The sequence below is a fragment of the Dreissena polymorpha genome, chromosome 14, assembly GCF_020536995.1.
Source record: "Dreissena polymorpha isolate Duluth1 chromosome 14, UMN_Dpol_1.0, whole genome shotgun sequence".
In the NCBI taxonomy this organism is placed as follows: Eukaryota; Metazoa; Mollusca; class Bivalvia; order Myida; family Dreissenidae; genus Dreissena; species Dreissena polymorpha.
The window spans coordinates 22579776-22605974 of record NC_068368.1 but is presented as its reverse complement, the minus strand read 5'-3'; the positions used below and the strand labels follow the sequence as shown (position 1 = coordinate 22605974).

Sequence of the window (26199 nt, the reverse complement as noted above, 5' to 3'; positions counted from 1 at the left end):
CTTCAAAATACATTAGAACTTCGATAATACTTCTTCAGGCGAATAGGTGTCGCTTTGACATACGTCTATAGTCTGTATCGACATTCATTATACATGTATGCCGCCGTGCTTGCAATGAAAACATGTTGTTTAAAAACCGGCTTACTAGTCGGACTTTTTGTACAGTGTTAGCATGACGTTGTTTTAAAGGATTTCTTCACAGCAGATACGAAAGGTGTCACACAATTAGACTGTTGTGATTTCATTTCTTGAAATGTGGAATAATACATTGTTTACCATGGTCGTCTGCTCTTAACTAGTGATTGGTGAGTTACATTGCGTTGTTCTTTTGTACTGTTTCACTTTTGTTATGTTATTCATCAGAAAAAATATTTATAAAAACATATCTTAAAAAAACCTATGCACATAGCGAAATTAAAATTTATACTGTAAATTTCGTATAAATAAATTATTAATTTATTTTATCCCTCGCGAACTTTAATATCGAGAAATTTAATGTTGATTCAAATGTTGTAAATATGTTTATTTAACTTTGCATACATGTTTATTGTATGCATCATGCTTATTCGATTCCTAAATGTAGCCGAATAGTTGAACATTTGTGTTTCAAATCTGTGATGAGTATTCATCCCATATTATTATGTCTTACCTGCGCTCAGTTGGTCTTTGTCAGCTCAGGTACTACATAAAAGTACCCGGGTACTCTTAAGTATACTGCTATCAGTATGTACCCCAGGTACGGAAAATATGTTTAAAGGCACCCAGACATACTCCGGGGTACGTTTAAATATAATAGTATTTTCCGTGACCCGTGTAGTTTGTAGAATACTTAAGTAGTACTTCAGCCGAGAATTACCAATTGAGCCTCCCTCGCAGTGTTTTCTATAGACAAAAACACACAAAAATGACGTCCCAGTTGTCAAAGATAATAAAGCCGCTATTTAATATCAAATAACCATATTGCTTTAAAAAGATGTACTTAAGTTCATATTGAGTTGTATATTTACTTTCACGGCAGTGGGTACTATACATGTATTCATTAGATATGCAACATAGACATACTTGTTTGTTTACAGAATGTGAATGCATAAAAATGTATTGCATTGAATAATTCCAATAACTGTCTTGGAAATATCGTCGAACCTGATCCAACATCCAGTATTTAAAATAGCGCGTTGAGAACAGTTCATTGACAGATAAGGCTGATATTTAAAGGGAATTAATTTATTATGTGAAGTTTTAAGTTTCTAAAATGTAGCATCGGTTGTTCACCTGTCCCACTATGTCTCGCGATGGTTATTGTCTGTTTCGTTTAACCCATTTATGCCTAGTGGACTCTCCCATCCTTCTAAATGGGACCAATTTATTTCCAAAATGAGGGATGTCTAGTATATTTATTTCTATATTTAGAATATTTCATACAGAAATTCCTTTAAGCAAACAGCGCAGACCCAAATCTGGGTTTATGCTGTTTGCTAAGGCCTTTTTCTAGACGCTAGGCATAAATGTGTTTTTTTGAATTGTCGCTCTTCGTGAATAGTAATTATATCACATAGGTTAATAAGGGACTACACTGTCCTCTTTTTAGATTTTTTTTTGTTGATAGAAAGTCCCTTTTTAACGAAAATCCAGTTAGTATTATTTTACCATTTTGGGAATGGGGCTGGGTCCCTTTGGTTTGGGAAAAATCGCGGCGTTTCGACCAAATTTGGGAAATTAGTGTTGCTGTTTTTTGCTAACAAAGGCTTTAAAAATGAGAACTTAAGTGTTTTGAATATTAAATTTAATAAAGAGTAACTTGTTGAGCTGCATGGGAGATTAACTAAATGTTAATTAAGAAAAAAAAATAACCTTCAATTGGGCATTTTTAGGTCCCATTTGGGAAAAATATATACTTCCTTTCCATTGGGAATGAGGCCGGAAACCGGCCCTGATTTTGAAGAAAAAACACACTGCCAGTCTACGTGGAAAGTATCGTCCCTGAGATGCATTAAGCCCAGTTGTTTTTACAGACTCAAATGATAAATTGCAGTGTATGTTAATTGTTTATTTTTATACTTATATTATAATTGTTATCAATAACTAAACACAATTACCTTTAGAGCGATCTTACATCAAACATTCGCTACCTCACACAGCGATTATAAATGGTAGTTTTTAAATAGAATTTATAAGCGTCGCTCTGTAAAAACAGGACTTAAAGGGGCCTGTTCACAGATTTTGGCATGTTTTGAAGTTTGTCATTAAATGCTGTATATTGAAAAATGTAAACATTGGATCTAAAAAGCTTCAGTAAAAATTCAAGAATAAAATTAAAAGAAAAAAAGGTAACCCTCAGCAGGACTTGAACCACTGGAGTCCTGGACTAAAACGTCTGCACCTTAAACCACTCGGCCATCCTTCCTTCTACAATGACAGATGTATTTTATACTTCAAACAAGATAAGTATTGATGCAAAGCATCAAAGGGCGTCGGGAATTTCTGTGTAAAATGCACTCAATGAAGTTATATGGAACGATTTTTTTTCTACTGTAAATATTAATATATTGGCCGATTATATTAAACAAAATAGAAAAAGATACTGTTAAAACCATTATCTATAATTTTGTGTATTATAACCCCCAAATAACCATTATTTATGATGTTGTGTTATAATCCCCAAATAACCATTATCTATGATTTTGTGTTGTAAACCCCAAATATTTCATAGTTCATTTTATTTACATTGGTTTCCTTTTTTTACTGGCATCCGTGTGCAGTTTTCATTAATGGAACAGAAGTGTGTAGGTTTTAAAAAATCTGCTTCATCTTGTAAGCGTAATTTCATATTTTTCTCAACTTTAAGGGGAGATGATTCTGAACTTATGCTTACGTTGCTCATTTACGATAGCGGTTGAGTACACATTGATATGAAAACAATGTAAAAATGTGAAAAAAAATGAAGGAAAACTGTAAATTGCATGAAGAAGCTGCATTTCACAATTCTTTGAAATTCCGTAAAAGATCATAATAGATTTATTGCTCCGATATTCATCATTTTCAATAGGGTTCGAGTAATACTGATATAAAACACTTAACAAGTTTGGAAAGATTCAGACGAAAGTTGTGAAATCTTTTAAACAAGTGGAAATGTGTTTATTTTGTCAAAGTTAATAGAAAAAAATTCTCGACTTATTGTCCCGATGTTTCTCATTTTAAATGAGGTAAAATGCTCATTAATATGAAGACACTGTAAGTTTGGAAAGAATCTGATGAAAAATGTTGATATAATCACCTAACCAAGCAGTTTTTCACTTTTATTTTTAAATTCAAAGAGACATAATTCTGGACTTATGGTCCGATATTGCTCATATAGAGTTTGGGTTGGGTCTTCATTGATAAAAAACCTGTGCAAGTTTGGGTACAATCGGATGAAAATTTTGAACTTCGAACAGCGATTTCAAAATTTCTCAAATTCTATGGAAGATAACTATGGACGTAACGGTCGGATAATGCTAAAGGGCCCATACCACCTGGATAGTAATACGTGTCGCGCTTCGCGCTCTATATGTGGTTCATAAAAAAAACTCCGAGAAGTGCTTGACTCTAGGGAAACGGGTTGCTGGGACACAGCTCCTCCTTGATAAGCGGCTGCTTCCTTTTTCGCAACTCATTGTTACAATCAATAATACGTGTCGCGCTTCGCGCTCTATATGTGGTAGGGATAGTACTAAGGGCATATGATAGACAACCATAAAAATACATGGATAATAAATGTGTTGTTTGCATTTATTTGTTAATATAAAAACACATGTATTTTTTATAAGATATTTAAGTGATGTAAGGAATTTTAATTAACGTTGTCACCACGCGGCATTCATTAATTTTAATAAAAATGGCAAATTGTAGTAAAATGGATTTTAAAATGTCTGCATAAAATATAAAGCTTTATTATATTTATTAACCTTACTGAAAAAAGTGTCAGCCGCCAAACTGTTCCGTTCGTGCCGGAACCCGGTATTGAACCGGGGGCTTTTAGATGACTGTTGCGTAAACAACTTAAGTCTAACGCTCTCCCAACTGAGTTATTCCGGCTGACATCATTTATGTACTGCTATTTGGTGAAGTTGTGTATAGTGATCGTTATTATATGTCTATTAATAAACTAATACATTGTACGTTTTCGTACCACTACGCCTTCCAATAAACTTGCTTGCGCGATAGGTCTTCAAATATCGTACTACATTGATTTTTCACTAAATAAGCAAATTAGAAAAAAATAAAAATAAATAAATACATTTTGATTATGTTTTGTTTTTATACAAAACCAGAAAGTTTCGCGTATTTGCCCAGTCCTGTGATCTTTCCCCTGTGATCAGTTGTGGATCAGTTATTAATTAAAACAATTAGCTTTGCATTATTGGCAATAAATGTTGTAATAAATGTAATAGGCACAAATGCAGTACTTATTTACACTAATTTACACAAAAAAAAAGATCACTATGCAAGATATTCTTAAAACAAAAATATATACATCGATCCGTAAAATAACTTCTCCCATAAGCGAAAAAAAAATGCATTACATACTAGTCGCCGCTCTCCAGAGCGACGCCAATAAGCGATCCGCGTACTTTTACAAAATGTAATCTCCAAATTATTCAATCGTTTCGCGTTGCAACGCTTTATAATAATCAGTTTTTTAAATCGTCAAAAGATGCATTTAAAGGCTATTTTAGAGCATGGTAAATGTTCAGTGTTACGGTTTCCTCACAAATATCATAACTTAAACGAAAATTTGCGAATATGAAACTTTTTTTTTTTCAATTTTGTCAATTTAAAAAAAACGTGAAAAGGCCCCTTTAATGCAATGGCGTTTAGATCTAACTAGGTGACTGTTAATAAAATAGAAAAACGATTGTCATGCCAGTTTTATCAAGATTATGATCACTGTTACTAAAACTAACCCATTTATGCCCAGTGGACTCTCCCATCCTTCTAAATTGGATCAATTTATTTCCAAAAGTAGGGGTGACAAGTATATTTATTTCTATATTAAGAATATTTCATAAAGAAATTCATTTAAGCAAACAGCGCAGACCTAGATGAGACTCCGCATTATGCGGCGTCTTATCTGGGTCTACGCTGTTTGCAATGTCCTTTTTTCAGGACGCTAGGCATAAATGGGTTAATGTTAAACTGTTCCCGCCTAATGACTTGTTGCAATATGTTTCAGTTTGATGTATCCTAAACTAAGAAATCACGTAGATCACAGACGATAACCATATAGGGAAAATAATGACGCTTCCAACGTTTGACTCGGAGCTGTTGAACAGAAAGAGGCATATACACGGAAGCACAGGTGAGTTACTCCTGTTATTAACCCCCGTGCATGTGCGCTCTTATTTTTATCCGTCTTTATATTATATCTTGCCGCACCCCACCCCCACCCCCTTCGTACATCTCTGTTGTCCTTGTGCATTCTGTCTATGTCACTCCCTGACCACAACTCTATAAAATTTATACGCGCTCTGGATAAATGGGGCTTAATGTCTGTGCGTAAATTGTCGTCCCAGATAAGCCTGTGCAGTCCACTTTCATTGATTCTTTTTTAGGTATTCTTAACCCATTTATGCAGAGCGTCTAGAAAACAGGCGTTTGCAAACAGCGTAGACCATGATGAGACGCCGCATGATGCGGCGTCTCGTCAGGGTTTGCGCTGTTTGCTTAAGAGAATTTCAGTAAGAAATATTCTAATATATAGAAATAAATATACTAGACATCCCTAGTTTTGGAAATAAATTGATCCAATTTAGAAGGATGGGAGAGTCCACTAGGCATAAATGGGCTAATAAAATCCATTCCATGCGGAGAGAGCAGTCTGCAACGGCCTATCTTGACCTCCAACCACTCCTCTTTATGGAAACCACTCTCTACCCTTTCTTCCCACCCATATCTCTCGCCCGCACTCCCCGTTCTTTATTTATCCCCTCTCTGACATCTCCTCTCACTCACACTTTGTTTATCCCCTCTCTGACATCTCCTCTCACTCACACTTTCCCCTCTCTGACATCTCCTCTCACTCACACTTTCCCACCCCCTCCTAAAACTCATAATCCCGACTCACCCACACACCCGCGCACTCTTCCAAGGTCGGTAACATTAATTTTATGAGCAGCAAACTTATTGCACTTAACAACGGTGCACTACTGATAGTTATGCCCCCCTTCGAAGAATAGGGGGTATATTGTTTTGCTCATGTCGGTCCATATATCTGTCCACCAGATGGTTTCCGAAGGGATATAGTGACCAGAAAATATTCGCCAACCAGTACAGTTAATTTTTGAAAATCCCTCTTCAGTTTAGTCATGTTATTTTGTAAAATTAAAATTAGTGTTGATCTGCGTTAATGTCACAGCTGCATATCGCAGTCAGTAGGTAAGGGGAAAAGGATGAAAAAGCCATTAAAAACATATATACATATAACCAGTTCCAATGTACTCTCTTGTCCTGTATAGTTACTACTTACCAAATTCACATGCTTTCGGTAAAGAGAATTAAACCCTTGTCGCCCATGTGAGAGGCCAGTGTATCAACCACTGTGCTGGCCAGACAGCCCCAAATGTATATGAAAAGTGGTTTAAATTTTAATCTGATAAAATGTACGTATACCGTTATTTGAGTCAATATAAAGTGTGTTTTTTTAATTTTGTTGAAAATTGAAAGTAATCATACGTCTGATAACAAATTAAGAAGAACCCTACAACTTTTTAAAACCAATCTGGTAAATTTATGAATGTTCTATTCACACTTAAGTACACCCATAAATAAAGTCTTGACAAATTATTGTTTCAAACACTGAACACTAAACACTAATCAAGCTGTTTACAAAAGATGACAAAAAGGCAATATGTGCTGTATCAATGCTCCTTGTCACCTGAGTTTATATTTATCTGTGAGGTATTGTAGCCCGTGGCTAAAACCAGATGGAAAATATACAGGGCCCTCAATCTATTAAATCTGCCGCCGAAATTCGGCGGCAGTCCCCCACCTGAAAGTATACTTTTTTCCCCTTTTTGGGGGAAAAATTCCCCCTTAAAAAATAAATAAATAAAATAAAATAAATAGAAAGATGTGTCTCATGATCATTATATCTCAATTCTATTTCAATTTAATCTTTGCACACATACTAAATTATGAAAAATGCAATGAATATAGTGCAAACATGTACAAATGCAATAATGAGAGAGTAAGTAAAAAAATCCCCCAAAAAGGGAAACGCCGCGAAAATTCCCCCTCCTAAGGGCTGTGGATCCCTTCCCCCAAAGTAGTGTGAAGGCGCTGATATAGCACAGTTAAAATGAATTAAACATGAAAGTCAAGAATGTGTCGATGTAATTACCATAGACTATATCATTTGTTTACGTTCATGCAAAAGTACAGATGCTGTTACCTTCTTGGTATTTTGTATCAGTATAAAAATGATAAAACATATTTGTCAGTATAATAGTTTTTTTTATGCCTGCTTAATAATTGGAATAATCATGAGAGCACCTATCTTATCTATTTTAAATATTTTAAAGATCAGCTTAAATGTATGTGACCAATATTTTGGTCAAGTTCCAAAAGCAGCCAGATTGCCTGAAACAGTTTCATGCCCCCCTTCGAAGAAGAGGGGGTATATTGCTTTGAACATGTCGGTCTGTCGGTCCGTCCACCAGGTGGTTTCCGGATGATAACTCAAGAACGCTTAGGCCTAGGATCATGAAACTTCATAGGTAGATAGATCAAGACTCGCAGATGACCCCTATTGATTTTGAGGTCACTAGGTCAAAGGCCATGGTGATCCAAAATAGTAAAATGGTTTCCGGTTGATAACTCAAGAACGCATATGCCTAGGATCATGAATCTTCATAGGTACATTGATCATGACTTGCAGATGACCCCTATTGATTTTGACGTCATTAGGTCAAAGGTCAAGGTAACGGTGACCCGAAATAGTAAAATGGTTTCTGGATGATAACTGCAAGAACGCATACGCCTAGGATCATGAAACTTCAAAGGTAGATAGATTATGACTCGCAGATGACCCCTATTGATTTTGAGGTCAGTAGGTCAAAGGTCAAGGTCACGTTGACCCGAAATAGTAAAATGGTTTCCGGATGATAACTCAAAAACACATATGCCTAGGATCATGAAACTTCATGAGTAGATTGATCATGACTCGCAGATGACCCCTATTGATTTTGAGGTCACTAGGTCAAAGGTCAAGGTCACGGTGACCCGAAATAGTAAAATGGTTTCCGGATGATAACTCAAGAACGCTTACGCATATGATCATGAAACTTCATATGTACAATGATCATGACTTGCAGATGACCCATACTGATTTTCAGGTCACTAGGTCAAAGGTCAAGGTCACGGTGACCCGAAACAGTAAAATTGTTTCCGGATGATAACTCAAGAACGCTTTTGCCTAGGATCATGACACTTCATAGGTACATTGATCATGACTCGCAGATGACCCCTATTGATTTTCAGGTCACTAGGTCAAAAGTCAAGGTCACAGTGACAAAAAACGTATTCACACAATGGCTGTCACTACAACGGACAGCCCATATGGCGGGCATGCATGTTTTACAAACAGCCCTTGTTTTAGGTAGACAAGCTTATAGGTGTAACCCACTGTTCCAAAAAGTACCCGACTAATAAATGTAAACGTGATGTAAATGTTATTGTAGAGTACATATTTAACCGTTTATACTGCTGCATCAATGATTTACAATGAAAAGTGCGCACTTTCGTCGGGACTTAACCACAAACGCTAGTCGATGTTTTTGTCTTGATTTAAAGTAGATTAAATTGGATTGTTAATTCGATCCCGTCCGAAATGTACGCGGTTGAATGACCGATGAGGCCGCTGATATTCCGTTAACAGAGTTATCTTAAAGAAAACAGTCATTGACCTGGGACCTAGACTTTAATATTAATAAATGTTTAAGTGTTTGTTGAACAAAAGTTTTAAACTTTATAAGGGACACCACTCTTACATCCCATTAAATAAAAAGATCCTCGTTCTATGAAAACCGGGCTTAAGGCGTGAGCGTAAATTTTTGTCTCATATTTACCTGTGCAGTCCGCATGGGCTTATCAGTGACGACACTTTCCGCTTTTATGGTATTTTTCGCTATCAGAAAGTTTCTAATTAGCGAAAATGCCGTTTAGGCTAAAAGTATTGTCCCTGATTAGCCTGTGAGGACTGCACAGACTTTCCCGGTAATCTGGGACGACTCTTTACACAATCTGGGACGACTCTTTACACAATCTGGGACGACACTTTACACACGCATGAAGCCCTGTTTTTCCCAGAGCAAGGTTCAAATGGATAACAATCTCACATTCACGGCCCTTTCCGTCAAACTTCGGATAAGTACAATCGCATATTCTCGGTCCTTTCCGTCAAACATCGGATAAGTACAATCGCACATTCTCGGCCCTTTCCGAGCACAAAGATTGAAGTCATATTGGACGAGCCGTTAGACATATTGTTTTCGTCGTTTGAGCACGTGCGAATTAGACGAAAACTACTTTCCCTTGTCAATGTAGTTTCCGATAGGTGGCTCTGTAAGAGAGCGTTTTATTCGTGGCCGAGTAACTCTGTTCAGTCATTCAGCGTTGGGATTGACTGATCGATACATGTGTTAATTTTTTATTTTGTTTTGAATAGCAGTAAGAGTAACATTACAAACGTTATTGTTTAAATGTGTAATCTACATGCTTTTTACCCTGGTACGAGCTAATTTTGAAATTCAGGAATGTGTTTTTTACAACAGGTCATGCGTTTATCCACATTGCGTACGCATTTAATGTTTTCAATTTATACGTGTATACCAGTATCATAATAATTATTATTTATCCCACTGGGGGATTCGGTCTCCGGAAGAGACGATAGGCGTGGCTGTCTTTATAGTTGCTTACGAGGAGGGACTCGTGTAGGCATACAGTATGCCTGGTGATGTAGCAGTCTACGTTGATAGGCGTGGCTGCCTTATAAGTTGCCTACGAGGAGGGACTCGTGCCGGCATTCAGTATGCCTGGCGTTGTTGTAGACTATGTTGTATGTTGTAACAAAGCTTTTGTGTGTATTCATGTTTTATGTATGTTGGATGACTATGAAATAGTAATACACGGTATTAGTCAGTCGGTCATACCAATGACTTACCCCCCAAAAAATATGTTGTATTTTTGTTGTTTTTCCCTATCGGTAGCATAGTTGTAATGGGAAAGGAGTATACTGGTATACAAATCTTTTATTCCATAATGTACGAAGCTTGTTCTAGAATGTTTATGTAAAAAAAATGTTTTTACAATCCTCCGTTTTTTTTTCTAAACAATAAAATTGAGTGTATTCTGTAGATGAAACACATTTTGTTGATTACAATATCCTGACAACTGCTAATGTACAAGTTCGAAATATAAAAAAATCCTTAATCGAGTAAAATGTTTCTTATGGATAGTTTGTAACTACCTACACACACGCACACACGCACGCACACGCTCTTACATACACGCATTAACAATGACCTATCGAGACTTGTGTACAACTTATTGAAGCAGGTGTTAGTGCACTAAATTATGGCGCTTATTCTTGCAAACTATTTTTTCTTGTAAATACGATTTATTTGATTCAAAAACTGTGAAACGCTTTTCTATTTATTGCGCACTACTTGAAAAAAAAACCGCCCAAGAACATCTCTTAAAATTAGACCCACTCTGGGAAGAGATGGACTTTATACATGTGTAAAATGTCCTCCCAGATTATTATGTGCTGTCCGTACAGGCTAATCAGGGACAACACTTTCCGCTAGGACAGGATTTTCGTTTAGAAGAGACACTTTACGCACATGCATTAAGCCCTGTTTTCACAAAGCGCGGTTCAAATGTATTAATGACTTGATAAAAACTCTTTTTCACGTCCTCGAATGTATTAACAGAAAATACGTGTTTAGGTGGACATTTTTACGTGTTTAATTATAACTAGCATTTTGTTTCGTCAATAAATGTCAATAAATGTCATTACCAACTGTATTACGACCGCGGCTCTTGCAGCTGATGAACTAGAAAAGCTACCCCAGGAAATATGTAGAGAGTAACAGGTAACTGCCCTGTCGTGTGATATCAAAGTTTACTTACCGGACACATTGCCTTTGTATCAAGACGATATCAGCGATAAGGTATGCTACACATTAAATAAAACCAAATATATCAAATAGTGTTGCCTTTTTTCCTTTGAATCCTGGTTAAATAAAAATTCGAAAACATGTTGTCTTTTTTATATGCGGCAACGTTACCGAAATTCGAAAATAAAATATAATCGCCACTTCATGTTCTTCTTAAGCCGCGAAGGTCAACGTTGTTTATTCTTCATAGACTATACTCAAACTGACCAGTGGTCAATCATTGTTTACTCTATAAAGACTATAGTGTGACTGACCAGATGTCAAGCTGTCCTGCGACCTGAATTGACCTTCCCGGCCTCTGTAAGTTCATACCACCTGGTAGTTTATACCGCAAACATCGTTATCATGACCGCCAGTTATTGTATAATGTAATTATGCTGTTGTTGTTGTTTATGATGAAGTTGTGATTGTTTTTGATTGATTATAGTTTTTATAAGCACATACGACGACGACGATGACGAATACGACGATGATGATTATGATGATAATGATGGCAATGATGATTTGATGATGATGATGATGATGATGATGATGATGATGATGATGATGATGATGATGATGATGATGATAATGTTGATGATGATGATGATGATGATGATGATGATGATGATGATGATGATGATGATGATGATGATGATCTTTATCATCACTATCTTCTTTCACACTATCTTCTTTCATACATTATCTCTTTAATCAAGGTGATAAAAGCGATAATTATCATTATTTAAACATCCCCCAACGCCAGCATCAATCATATATAATATTCATTATTGCCGTTTTATGTTGTTTTCGTTGAAACTTATCAGTGCATGTCGATGCACTGTCGACAACTGCGTATATTTCACGAAGAAATATGCATTGAAAGAGACTATAGCTGTTCGCTTGTCGACCCTAATAAAAATATCTTCAGTACAGCGTTTTGAGGGGTTTTCTCAACAGTATAATAAAAACCAAGGTCGCGTCGATATCAGCGGAAGACTGCGCTCTGGTCCGTATCTCTTCGTTTACGCACTTTTAGCGGGTGTTACCGTATTTGTGCTTGTTTATGAGTTACTTGAGACATATCGTTATTATAATATCTTGACGATCACTGAAATAACCAGTGTCATAACTGATCTACATTTCGCATTAATGCGCAACTAGTATGACATGTGACGTACTTATTTCACGAGACTTAAAAAAAGACCTTAATAAAGTGAACGCGTGATGCTTTTTTGTTGGGAGTTTTTTGTTGGGCTCACATTAATTTAATTGTCATAAATTTAATTGAGTATGACCGGTAACAAAACCCGACCAATCATCGTTTTGTCCGCCAATAGACTGATCCCGGAAAAGCACGAGTATAGAAAAACCCACTTATCACCCCGGTACAAACAACGTTAGTCCATGACATCAACCAATGATAGCTTACTTTAAAGTAATAACGGTTGATACGGTGTGTGATTTTGAAAGGATTATATATTGGTCATGTTTATTTGTACCAGCAGATTAATGGGTTTTTCCAAAAAGTTGATTTTTTTCCGGGATGCATATATTGTCATTAATTTAACTGGGTATGACCGGTAACAAAACCCGAACAATCATCGTTTTGTCCGCCAATTTCCTCGACAAGCTGAGGTTTACGTGATTTTGTGTTCTAAAACGTACATGAAAAATGGTTTAACTTTGTTAATGGGCTACATGCAACTATATGGAACTCGGTATTCAGAATGATAACTTGTAGGCATTAAATGTATACCATTTAAACAAAAATGTGATCTTGGCAAGTGCAAGTTGCAGCTGCAATGTGTAAAATTACCGAAATCCCACTTATAGAACGTTGATATATATATATTCAGAAAATGAACTAACTTATTGTTTTTGTAGCACTTTTCTTTATAATGATTGATGAATGTCATATAAATAACTTTTACTACAAATTATATTACGTTAAGATCTAACAAACGTTTGCGATTTCGGTGTCTGTTTCCAGTTAAAAAATCGAAACACTTGTAGTTGTTATAAATAGGTAATACTATTTAAAAACTTGTACTTCTTGCATTTGAATAATAAATAAATGATACAAAACCTTGTTACCAGTGTTAAAAGGGGTGCGCAATATGTTCATCAAAATCATCGCGTAATATCGCGTAATCTATACGCATAGACGCCACTTAATGCTTGCGCCCACAGGCTTATCTGTGAGAACACTTTTCGCCTACATTGGATTTTTTTAGAAGAGACCTTTAAACGAAAAAATCCATAAAAGCGGAAAGTGTCATCATCATTATCATCATCATCATCAGCAGCAGCAGCAGCAGCATCGTCGTCATCGTCGTCGTCATCATCATCATCATCATCATCATCATCATCATCATTATCATCATCATCATCTACATCACCATCATCATCAGCATCATCATCATCATCATCGTGATCCTCGTCATCATCATCATCATCATCATCATCATCATCATCATCATCATCATCATCATCATCACAGTCATGTACGATAACCAGCTAGATACCATTTAAAGTATTTAATATTTGCCAAATTTATGTTTTCTGCTCATTAACTAAAGATCAATGCAACCCATATAAAAAAGGGCGTCTTTTGCGACAAGTTAGCCATCGTGTCAATATTATAATGACTGTATTTGATTTTATTATCAGATGATGACGTATTTGGTCAAGCTGTCTACAGACGCTTCAATTCTTCGAACGCAAGAACGTTCAGCTCACCCGATTCTCCAAAGCGTCAACGCTTCAGTGAGGACGCTGACGTAATGACTTCCGGTCTATCCGATGACTTCATTTCCGCATTTTCCTTTGATTTCCTATGGCATATAGGTGAACTAAAAGGTCGGTGGTGCTGGTGCTTGGCCATACATACTGTAGTTTTTGTTGCGCGTCGTCTGGCTTGTCGGGTATTCGGATGCCTGAACAACATATTGTCGAAAATGAAATTAAGGGCCAATTACTTTAATAGTTTACCGATGATTAAGCTTTTTATCGTTTGCAGTCGATATAGGCGTTGATAGTTTGCATGATAAAGATATTTATGGATTTTCGGAAATGAATTTATTGTTGGATATTAAACAATCATGTTTATAGATATTCGGAAATGAAGCTATTTTAAGATGTAAATATTCTATGTAAAAAAAATGATCAATTTTATAGACCGTTGGAAATGCTAATTTTGGTTATTTAAGTCGGATATTAAAGAATTTAACCCATTTATGCCAGCGTCTAGAAAAAAGGCCTTGGAAAACAGCGTAGACCCAGATGAGACGCCGCATGATGCGGTGTCTGATCTGGGTCTGCGCTGTTTGCTTAAAGGAATTTCTGTAAGAAATATCCTTAATATAGAAATAAATATACTAGACATCCCTAATTTTGGAAATAAATTGATCCGATTCAGAAGGATGGGAGAGGCCACTAGGCATAAATGGGTTAAGTCGGATATTACAAAATTTAAGCTGTAATTCTTACTGTATTACAGACGCAGATAAGCGAGAAACTAGCACAAGCGTTTCCCTGTCGAGCGCGGACTCCGACATCGTTGTTCAGTCGACCGACTCGAGCTCTGAATACTCTTGCACGAGTTTTCACGAAGACCTGCTCGGCGGGACGGAGAGCTCGACCATCGAATCAAACTGCTCGCCTGTCGCCTCGGTTAAGTCCGGAACTAAGGTAAGAAGTCCGAATTAACACAGTGTAAGTTAAACTCATTTAATAGTAAGCGGTCATATATACAAAGACAATTGTATTTTACTCGTTAATGTATTACCAGTGTAAAAATCAAATACTAGTACAGCGGTAAGTTAAAAAATAAAGGAAAAGAACCATGAACAACTTTATAAAACTAGTTTGAAAGCAGCCGCACAGGCTGATCAGTGTCCACACATTCCGCCTCAACTAGATTTCTCGCTAAGAATAGAATTCATTTAAACGAAAACTACCATACACGCGGAAAGCGTTGTCCCTGATAAGCCTGTGCGGAATGAACAGACTGCTTTGGGAGGACACATGTACACATTCATTAAGCCTATCTATGCCTAGCGTCTAGAAAAAAAGGGCCTTGGCAAACAGCTTTGACCTAGATGAGACGCCGCATGATGCGGCGTCTCATCAGGGTCTGCGCTGTTTGCTGAAAGGAATTTATGTAAACAATATTCTAAATATAGAAATAAATATACTAGACATCCCTAATTTTGGAAATAAATTGATCCAATTTTGAAGGATGGGAGAGTCCACTAGGCTTAAATGGGTTAAGCCTCTCTATGCTTTCTTGCAGAGCGTCTGTACCGCCACCGGAAAGTCTCTGTACACGGCAGAACTTGAGGTGCTGTGCAGAATATGCGGGGATCGTGCTTCCGGTTTCCACTATGGGGTCCACTCGTGCGAAGGGTGCAAGGTATGGTCATGCAGATAGGGCCCTTTCACAATTATAGTATTTTGTGACTTTTGTCGCAGAGTTTTCATAAGGCTATGGAATTATTTTTTATGTGACTATACACTTGTTTTGTGAAGTACAATGTAGAAAATGTTATCAATTTAAAGGCCTATTGTGGCGAAATATATCACGAAAGAGTGAAAACATATCTTGGTCTATTAATTTTTGACAGCGATTTTACACGTTCACCTAATAATCGCATCAACGAACATGCAAATCATTCTTGTGACCATTTACTGCACCGAAGGACAAGTTTTCTAAGTAAAAATAGCCCATACAATTAAAATGCATTTTTAATTATTAGCAGATTTCATTAAAAATTCGTCTTGTTTTTTATGAGTCTGTACAAACTCCATCAGTAAATTTATTTTGGGCAAAGATGCAGGGACAAAACTATGGTATTACAAACATATACGATGAGCGCAAATCATAGCTTCCCTTTGTATGCTTTTAACAGGGCTTCTTCCGGCGGACGTTGAAGAAGGGTCTCGTGTACAAACCCTGTAGGGAGAACACGCGCTGCCGGATCGACGCCGGCTCCCGGAACAAGTGCCAGTACTGCCGTTACCAGAAATGTCTCATGGCCGGGATGTCTCACAATGGTAAATTGATTTGAGCACACTCTGAGAAAACGGCACTTAATGCTTGTTCGTAAAGGGTCGACACTTCCGCATTAACAGGATTTTCGCTAAGAAGAGGTTTTTTAACGAAAAATGACATAAAAGCAGAAAGTGTCGTCCCTGACCAGCATGTGCGGACTTCACAGGCATATCTGGGACGACACCATACGCACATGCATTAACCCCCCCCCCCCCCCCTTATCACAGAGTGCGGCTCAGACATGTTTATTATTTTACAAAATGGTATGGTTATGTTATATAAATATTGCAAAATAGTGAAACTTTCAGTCAGATAAATTCTTATTGTGTTGGAATATTTGCGAAAATGTGAAAAATACTTTAGCATGAAGCAAATTAGGTACACAATCGTAAGACGCGGAGGGACCTAAAACACTGTGTAAAACACAATAAGTAGACATCAATAATTACTTGTGTGGCTTTTAATATGAGCTTTTTTTAATTTTTAGCCGTGAGGTTTGGACGGATGCCGAAAGTCGAGCGCGAGAAACTCGTGGCGGATAAGGAGGAACTGTCCGCTTCCTGTCAGTCACGATTCATGGACTTGCGGTCGCTGGCGGATACCATAAAGGGGGCTTTTGTCGATTGTTTCAAAAACTGTGGACCCATGTCGAGTTTCCTTAACTGCAAAGAGACGTTGAAGGTATGCTTTTACATCATTGTCTCATTTAGGTGTACGCGTGGAAATAAGTTAAACGTGTTTAATTCCCGTTTGACGCGCAGTCGGTCCGTTGGTTAGTTTTTCGGTCTGTCCGCGAAAAATATTGCATCTTTGTGGATTGAACTATATGTTATTCTACATTGTTCAAGCTCTTGAATAAAAACTTAACATATGTTATCATCACGAAGTCCAAATGTGCAAGAAAACTTAAGCATGCCCAGTGATCTACTCGCTTATGAGTAATGTGCACTTGAACCATTTTTATGAAATAAAATTAAAATATTCTTTGTCTGTGGAGCAACTTACTTTTTCCTTTCTCAAACGAATGAATGACAACTCAAACTGTGTCATTTATCGCCATGAACTGAATATGTGCACGACACATTTGTCACGGGCATTTAGCCATATGTCCCTGAGTTATGTGACCTTGAACTTAAACTTAGACATATGGACGGCTGCTATGCCTGTTACTAGCAGTGCGGCGGTATGTTAACTCATTTATGCCTAGTGGACTCTCCCATCCTTCTAAAGTGGATCAATTTATTTCCAAAATTAGGGATTTCAAGTATATTTTTTTCTATGTTTTGAATATGTTTTACAGATATTCCTTTAAGCAAACAGCGCAGACCCTGATGAGACGCCGCATCATGCGGCGTCTCATCTGGGTCTATGCTGTTTGCCAAGGCCTTTTTTCTAGACGCTAGGCATAAATAAGTTAAAGTGATATTATGCGCATTTTTCACTTCTGAATTGAGCTGAAAAGAATTAACAGGTCAAAAGAGTTAGTTAAAATGTGGTAACTGACCAATTATCTACAACTCATCTTGCTACCAGTTGTTTATAAAATATGTATATTATATTCGATATTTTACATGACTCTCCAGTCATCTAAGCCGAAATAATCCGTAAAACAATTTTGTATCTTTGTGTCGTATGAACGAATCTGCACTAAAACTAAATTTAGATTCACATACACGTACATCGAATCATTTCTGTCGTTAGTTGTCAAAACGAAAGTACGGTTGATATTCAAATGCATTATTTTTCTCTTTCCGGGATATTGTTTTAGTATAATGATGATTCATTAATAAATATAAGTGTATATGAAGTGAAAACTCCAAAAATAAACAACGGTTGCGATAGACACCTATAAACATAGCATATACTGTTGGACGCGCATAATATGACTTAAAGGGGCCTTTTCACAGATTTTGGCATTTTTTAACATATTCATTAAATGCTTTATATTGATAAATGTAAACATTGGATCGTAAAAGCTCCAGTAAAAAATCAAGAAAAAAAATTTAAAAAAAAAGGAAAAGAACATTGCCCGGAGCAGGTTTCGAACCAGTGACCCCTGGAGTCCTGCCAGAGTCCTGAAGTAAAAACGCTTTAGCCTACTGAGCTATTCCGCCGAGTACACATTATTGATGTATTTTATACCTTATATAAGCAATCTTCGTAGTTTCACAAAATTTAACGACAAAAACAGAACTCTCCAAATTATTCAATCGTTTCGCGTTGCAACGCTTTATAATTTTTAGGTTTTAAAATCGTCAAAAGATGCATATAATGGCTATATTAGAGCATGGTTAATGTTCAGTATTACTGTTTCCTCACAAATATCATAACTTAAACGAAAACTTACGAATCTGAAACAACTTTTTTCAATTTTGTCAATTTACGAAAGCGTGAAAAGATCCCTTTAAAGTAAGTTTTATGATCAACTGAGCCGCGTTCTTGAAGCACTGGTTTTAATCCTTGTGCGTACATCCAGATTAGCCTGTGCAGTCGGCAGAGGTTAATCAGGGGGACACTTTCCTTTTTTATGTTATGGATTTTTTTTTTGTTTAATTAAAGTCTCTTCTTACCGGAAAGTACAGTTTAGGCGGAAAGTAACGGAAAGTAACGGAAAGTACATTTTAGGCGGAAAGTAACGGAAAGTACAGTTTAGGCGGAAAGTTTCATGCCTGATTAGCGTCTTCGGACAGCAAATGCATTGTGGGAGGAAAATTAACGCATCATGCATTAAGACCAATTTTCCCAGAACGAGGCTCAGTTGATCAGGTGAGCGTTCAATGATCCTCATGGTCATGTTGTTCTATTTTTAGATTGAAACTGACCAGCGTTTTGTCGCGGGCGATTTAAGCAGCGCAGAATTCAATAGCAACCATATTTATGAAAGCTATCAGAGAACCGTAGTTCAACTTTTGCAAAGCGTCGTGAGATTCACAAAGAGGCTTCCCAACTTTTCTGACCTCGATATTAACGACAGAATTTTCCTGTTGAAACAAAACGGGTTCGGCGTCACGGTAATTTTAGTAAGTACAAAAATAAACTCCAAAGTTAAATTATTATTTACACCTGTCATGCGAATATGCACGTTAAAATATGCACAAACCAGATATGTGCTCTTGGCAACATTGTAAAATATGTTGATCAATATCACTTTGTAGAAACGGTTGTTTGTACGTTTTCTGTCTGAGGCATGTTTTTATTTCAGTTATACATTAGGTTCATTTAAAATGGAAAATCTTTTATTTCATGATTAAAGGAAATGGCGATGGTCATTCGCCGAACAAAGAAAAAAACTGATTTACAGTTGTCAACCAAAAAGTTAGTCCCGAACCTGTAAAAAATAGTTTGCGTTGTTATAACATAAAAATTCAAAATCGTTGTTTGCATGTCAATTATCAATAATCCAAATCCAAAGATTCTCTCGTGGGCTTTCAGATGTACATACTGTGCGAAGAACTGACGTTATATCTAGATTCCGGCAAAGGTCACGTGGCCATACAGTCGCTCGGCAGACGATACATTTGCTGGGAGGCGCAGATTCTCTTTGATGGTGTCTTTCAAATTGCCAAAAGATTACAGAAAATGAAGCTAAAGATCGGCGAGATCGCTCTGTTCGCCTCCATCGTCAGTCTTTTAGGTTGGAACACGTATTTTTCATACAATTTTAAATACACTTTTACGCTAATCAGGGATGACACTTTCCGCCTAGTCTTGATTTCTTTAGAAGGAGACTTCCTTTAATTGAAAAATTCTGACCAAGCGGAAAGTGACGTCCCTGATAAGCCTGCGCGGACTGATCTCTACCAAAAAAATGTATTAACGCCGAGTCGTGATACATAATTAAGTTTAAGAGGCTTTATTTTGGAGTTGAAACTGGAGTATAGGTGAAGAAATGGAAGTTGAAAATGTGTACTTTAATGCGTAAGCGTAACCTACTTTAATGCGTAAACGTAACCTTGACTCTTAAGTGGGACAAAACAAGTAACGGCGTTGTGAATGCACTGCTTTTCATAAGACGCTTATTAACCCTTTGCATGCTGGGAAATTTGTCGTCTGCTTAAATGTCGTCTGTTGAATTTCTAAAATTAGCATTTTCTTCGAATTTTTTTCAAAGAATACTATCAGAAAAGCAAACAGTTTGGATCCAGATGAGACGCCACGTTCTGTGGCGTCTCATCTGGATCCAAACTGTTTGCAAAGGCCTTTAAAATTCAGCTCCAGCGCTTTAAGGGTTAATTATCACAATTAATACGCGTCTACTTAAACCAATAAATTGCATTGTGTATAACATATGTGGTTAGCGCACATCACGTAGTTACAATTAACTTCATGAATGCACACGTGTGCTTTAAATTGTATTGCTTATATACTGGACGTATTATGGGGAAGTTTTGAATTATGACAATTGAATTATAAAAATACAGGCCGAATTAACTTTGACTCAAGTTACTCAAGTAATTTTCAATCGTGCTGTCATGAAACATACTGCTAATGTTTGTTGGAATACTATCGTTGTCAAGCTCGCTATCCAGTTTTAACATCTGATGCATTTATGAATTATGGCTCTTGAATTGTACAAAATTAAAAATGGCAAAATATCATTTCCCGATCTGTAACACACATAGATTTAATAAATTTAATGATAATTAAAGTTGGTGACAATGTTAAAGGGGATGTCATCATGACGAGGTTTGATAACCAGAACGATCCCGTTTAACACATCTGAAATATGGTCATTGAATTAAAAATAATGCCGAAGTAACCTTGAACGCTCTTTAACTCAACTTTTTCTTAAAGCATCACCATCAACATTTGCCTTCAAATGGGCGTAGGTTGACACTAAGGCGTTGATGACACTCTGTAATTTGCCCCTCGCCAGTTACTAGCATTCTTTTTACGTTATCGGCGCTTTGATTCATCCAAAACTCGTTCGAATTTCAGAATGCCCCGGTCTCAAATCGGCGTCCACCGTCGAAAAACAACAGGGCGATTTTCTGGACTCCCTGCGCCTCGAGTTGAAGCACAATCACCCCAAGGAACCGCTACTGTTACCACGGCTACTGCTACTCATACCGCAAATTGTTCAGATCTCAGAGGAGTTCAGGGTTCAACTTAAAGGCCATCTTTACGACGAGACCGAGAAATTCTCGGAAACGCACGAACTTCTCGTCGAGGTCTTTGATCTATGTTGATGCAATTTTTAGGCTGAATCAGACTACCGCTACTCTTCTTCCGTGGGTTCTAGAAGATATTACCCGCATGTTGGCAAGGATGGCCGATATGGCAATCTGGGTCTTGGGATGCGTCGCGTCCAATCGCGTCTATTTGAGCGTTAGCCCATTGCCTAGCTCTTGGGCTTTCGGTGGCTTTAAAACGCCCTTAAAAAGTAGTGTTGTATTAATGATGTTACACCATGATAATTAGAGCCTCGTTGTGAGAAAACGGGGCTCAATGCATTTGCCTAAATTGTCGTCCCAGATGAGCCTGTGTGGTCAAAGGCTAATCTGGGACGACTTTTTGGAAAGATTGGATTTCCGTTTCGGGGCTTACTTGAAACAAAAGCTTCCATGAAAGCGGAATGTGTCGTTCCTGATTAGGTTGTGCGGACCGCATAGGCTGATCTGCGACGCCACGTTTCGCACATGCATAATCCCCCGTTTTCCCAGAGCGATTATCGATGTAAATAAATGGCTTTTACTTTTGCAGTGTTTTGACGTTAAGCGTAAAAACGATTTAAAGATAATGTGCATATTTATAAACCGGTGATTTATTGTTTGCATGAAATAGACGTTTTAAACGTTTTGGTTGGCATTATTGTACGTCAAGATTTTACTGAAAACGTCATAGCTGACGTTACGCCACACGTGTGAAACATTGCTGTTGATGTTCCCGGTGATATGATTTGGACTGTGATTATGGCGTCTTTTGACGTCAAGATTTGTTAATGGCTCACTCAGTGTAATAATTGTCAAGTGGTCATGAGACCTTTATTTACTTTCACATTTGAAATGAAATTCACAAATAATTTTGTGTTAATATATTTTACTTGTCTGAACGTCTTGAATATTTTTTTCACAGTATATTTCATTAAAATAATAAAGACAAAAAGGTGTGGGAAACTTTACTTAAATATGTTTTTTTTGTAAAAAATATACTATCAATTCTCATAATTACTCAGATTCTCAGTTCCCTTTATAATAGATTATGTTCAAAAATGATATTATTAAGTCAATTTTAGAATGCTTGCGTTGTGCTGCTATTTTTTAGCTGTTGATGATAAGTGTTCTTAGTATATTAGAAGGTTATTATACCCCCATTACCAATGGTAATGGGGGCTATATAGGAGTCACTTTGTCGGTCTGTCTGTCGGTCGGTCTGTCGGTCTGTCCCGAAAGCTTGTCCGGGACATAACTAAATTGTTCATTGTGAGATTTTAAAATCATTTGGCACATTTGTTCACCATCATTTGACGGTGTGTCGCGAAAAAGAATTACGTCGAAATCTCAAAGGTCAATGTCATACTTTGAGATCAAAGGTCAAAAATGGCCATAAATGAGCTTGTCCGGGCCATAACTTTGTCATAATATTGTTAGATTTTAAAATCATTTGGCACATTTGTTTACCATAATTGGACGGTGTGTCAAGCGAAAAAATTACGTCGATATCTCCAAGGTCAAGGTCACAATTTGTGTTCAAAGGTCAAAAATGGCCAAACATGAGCTTGTCCGGGCAATATCTATTTCGTTTATTGTGAGATTTTAAAATCATTTGTTCACCATCATAGGACGGTGTGTCGCACGAAATAATTATGTCGATATCTCCAAGGTCAAGGTAACACTTTAATTTCAAAGGTCAAAAATCGCCATAAATGATAATGGAATAACAATTCTAAAAAATCGCCATAAATAAGCTTCTCTTGTTTTTTAAAGACAGCATACAAAATAGTCTGTGTCAATGCGGCACGTGGAGGTATACGTCACGTCTGTGACAAATCTCTAGTTTGATATTATTATTATAATAATGAATTGATTGACCCGGTAATACATTTATAAGAGTGTTAGGGTTAAGTTAACATATTGGCATGATTAACATGCTTATGTTAGCTTACTGCATTAGCATATTAGGATTCTTACTTTAAATTGAGATGTTAGCATGTTAGCGTGCTAACGTTGGTTAGAATAACAGCGTATAAGCATAATGGCGTTAGCGGTAGCTTTGTTATGGTGAGCACGCTAACGTTAGCTTTCTGTATTAGCGTGTTTGCGTGATAACGTTAGATTGAGGTATTAGCCTGTTAAAGTGCAAATATTTGCATATAGTAAATATTGTGAAGTCGCAGTGAAAACATACGTTACATTGTATACAACACTTGTGTTTATACAATCCCACCCAAAGAACGGCACAATTATATTCTTTCTTGCCAAATCAAATTGTACTATCACTGTATCCTTTTCTTAAATATAGTAATGGTATTATTGCATCATGGCCTAAATTGTTGTTACTTAATCATAATGGATGTTATTTCGACTGAATTATATAAATTAAATTATTAACTTATGTTTCAGAGTGCCTTTAGACATATAGCGCTTGGGATATTACTGATTTCCTCATTATGCTCGAAGCTGCAATAATAATGTTTTATTTTAATATCATTCTGCGTAATGATTACAGTGTTGTTTCATGAAATCTTTAGCATCATTATGTTCTTAACTGTTCTTGCTTCAATAAATGTTGTATTGTTAGTACGTCATCATACTCAAAAGTTATGACGTCATCATACTCCAAAGTTATGACGTCATCATACTCCAAAGTTATAACTGTTATTGCTTCAATAAATGTTGTATTGTTATTACGTCATCATACTCAAAAGTTATTACGTCCTCATACTCAAAAGTTATTACCTCATGCTTAGGTTAGTGATCAAGGGCGGATGTTTAAAACTGCTGCTCTTAACTCTGATTACTGCTTTAAAGGGGCCTTTTCACGTTTAAGTAAATTGACAAAATTAAAAGAAAAATTGTTACAGATTCGCAAATTTTCGTTTTAGTAATGCTATTTGTGAGGAAACAGCAATACTAAACATTTACTATGCTCTAAAATAGCTTTTATATGCATCTTTTGATGATTTAAAAACCTGAAAATTATCAAGCGTTGCAACGCGAATCGATTGAATTATTTGGAAAGTTCTATTGTTGTCGTTATATTTTATGAAGCTACGACAATATCTTATATAAAGAATAAAAAAAACGACCATCATAGTATGAGCACAGATGGCCGAGTGGTCTAAGCGATAGACTTTTGACTCCAGGACACCAGGGGTCAGTGGTTCGAGCCCTGTTGAGGTTTACTTTTTTTTATTATTTTATTCTTCATTTTTAACTGGAGCTTTTAAATCCAATGGTTACATTTATCAAAATAAAGCATTTAACGAAAAACTTTAATACATGCCAAAATCTGTGAAAAGGCCCCTTTAACAACGATATCACAAATTTAATGTTGTTCAAGGGTTACGTCAAGGTGATCAGAGAAGGCGTTTGGACGTTATCTTATTTGAAAGCTTTGAACATAGATTTTTTAATTGTTATTATTTTACTTCTCTATATGAGACTAAGCAATTTAAATCAATTTTCATTATGTATAATATGTCGAATTCATTTTGCAGTAAATGAATGCACAGCATACTTTATAATTGCTACGAAGCACTTTGTGTAGAACGGTGTGAAGTGTAAAAATATAGTCAATTGTGCTTCGATTCTATAAAACCAGATTTAAAAACCTATATCAAACGTTTAAAAACGTTTAAGGGAGTTGTCTAAAGGATTTAATTAGTATACCGCACAACATGAATTAAATTTACCTGCAGTTTAACTCAAACTTTATGCCTTTTTTACATATACATAACACACACACACACATCTCCTTTTTTATTTTTAAATATCTCTATATATTGCTCGTTTTCCTTTCAAAACAAGTCTGTTTTTAAGATATTATATTTTATTGTGTGTGTGTACAACGCTGGGTGCTAAAAAATATTTCTTTATGGGTTTTTACACTTGTTTATAATACTAGTATATGATTGCAGAGGGACTATCATGAAGTCCCGAAGCAAGTTGTTGTTTCACCGCCAATAGCTCACAAAATATACCATCAGTTCGGGTCATTTGATTGGTTTGTGTCATACATTCCAATGCTCATAATGTATTATATTGATGTTTATAGTGCCATTATTATTATTATTATCAGTATGTTAGTCAATGTTAAATATTAAATAAAATTGCCATTCTAAACATTCTCAATTGTTATGTTATGCTAAAACCACGCACACACGCGCGCTGCGTTTTATTTTCAGTCGTTTGCATGTATTAAAGGTCCGTAAAAGGCGACGATCCGTAATTATTACCGATTTTTAAATATTTTTTGCATGTTTTATTTATAAAGGTTATAAAAAACTAATATATATATGCTATTGGACATTACCATAAAAATGAGCAATACAACTTGTTTTGAGCTCAAAATACAGTGTCCCCCAAGTCAATTGTGTTTACAAACAATCAGAATATTTACATCGCTGTTTACGCATTCATACCGATCGTTTCTGAGCCGGTTTTCCGATAACAAAAAAGACATTGTGTATCACGTGACCGAGTACAGTTGCAATACGATTCTTTAAAATAAGTATTTTTGCAAAGTGGCAATTGCAATCATTATTTAAATAAGTATGAATGATACAATTCCATGTAAAACAAAATATTGTACAACACAATAATATCTTACCGAACCTTATTATCTCTTTCTTTGTTTACGAGGAAGTTGTGTTGTTTGTACTACGTCATCAATATATGCGTACTTTACGAAAGAAGCCGAGGATAATCGGAGATAGCGAAAATGTACGGAAATTGCAAAGTTGTAAACATTTCTGCAAATTATGAAACGGGTATATCTTCAATAATT

At 36.4% G+C, this 26199-nt stretch overlaps 1 protein-coding gene and 1 non-coding gene across 2 annotated transcripts; one reads left to right on the top strand and one right to left on the bottom strand.

Moving 5' to 3' along the window:
* The first annotated feature begins 168 nt into the window (after positions 1-168).
* On the top strand, positions 169-25483 carry LOC127858115 (peroxisome proliferator-activated receptor delta-like). Its single transcript, XM_052395010.1, has 10 exons — positions 169-305; positions 5213-5338; positions 13869-14057; positions 14698-14888; positions 15493-15612; positions 16109-16253; positions 16739-16932; positions 19062-19271; positions 19684-19885; positions 21190-25483. Exons 2-10 carry the CDS (start codon positions 5275-5277, stop codon positions 21438-21440), a joined length of 1566 nt encoding a protein of 521 aa, XP_052250970.1. The 5' UTR covers positions 169-305; positions 5213-5274; the 3' UTR covers positions 21441-25483.
* On the bottom strand, positions 3985-4074 carry Trnal-uaa (transfer RNA leucine (anticodon UAA)). Its single transcript is given in 2 exon segments — positions 3985-4020; positions 4038-4074. It is a non-coding gene; the product is annotated as a tRNA-Leu (tRNA).
* Positions 25484-26199: the final 716 nt, after the last annotated feature.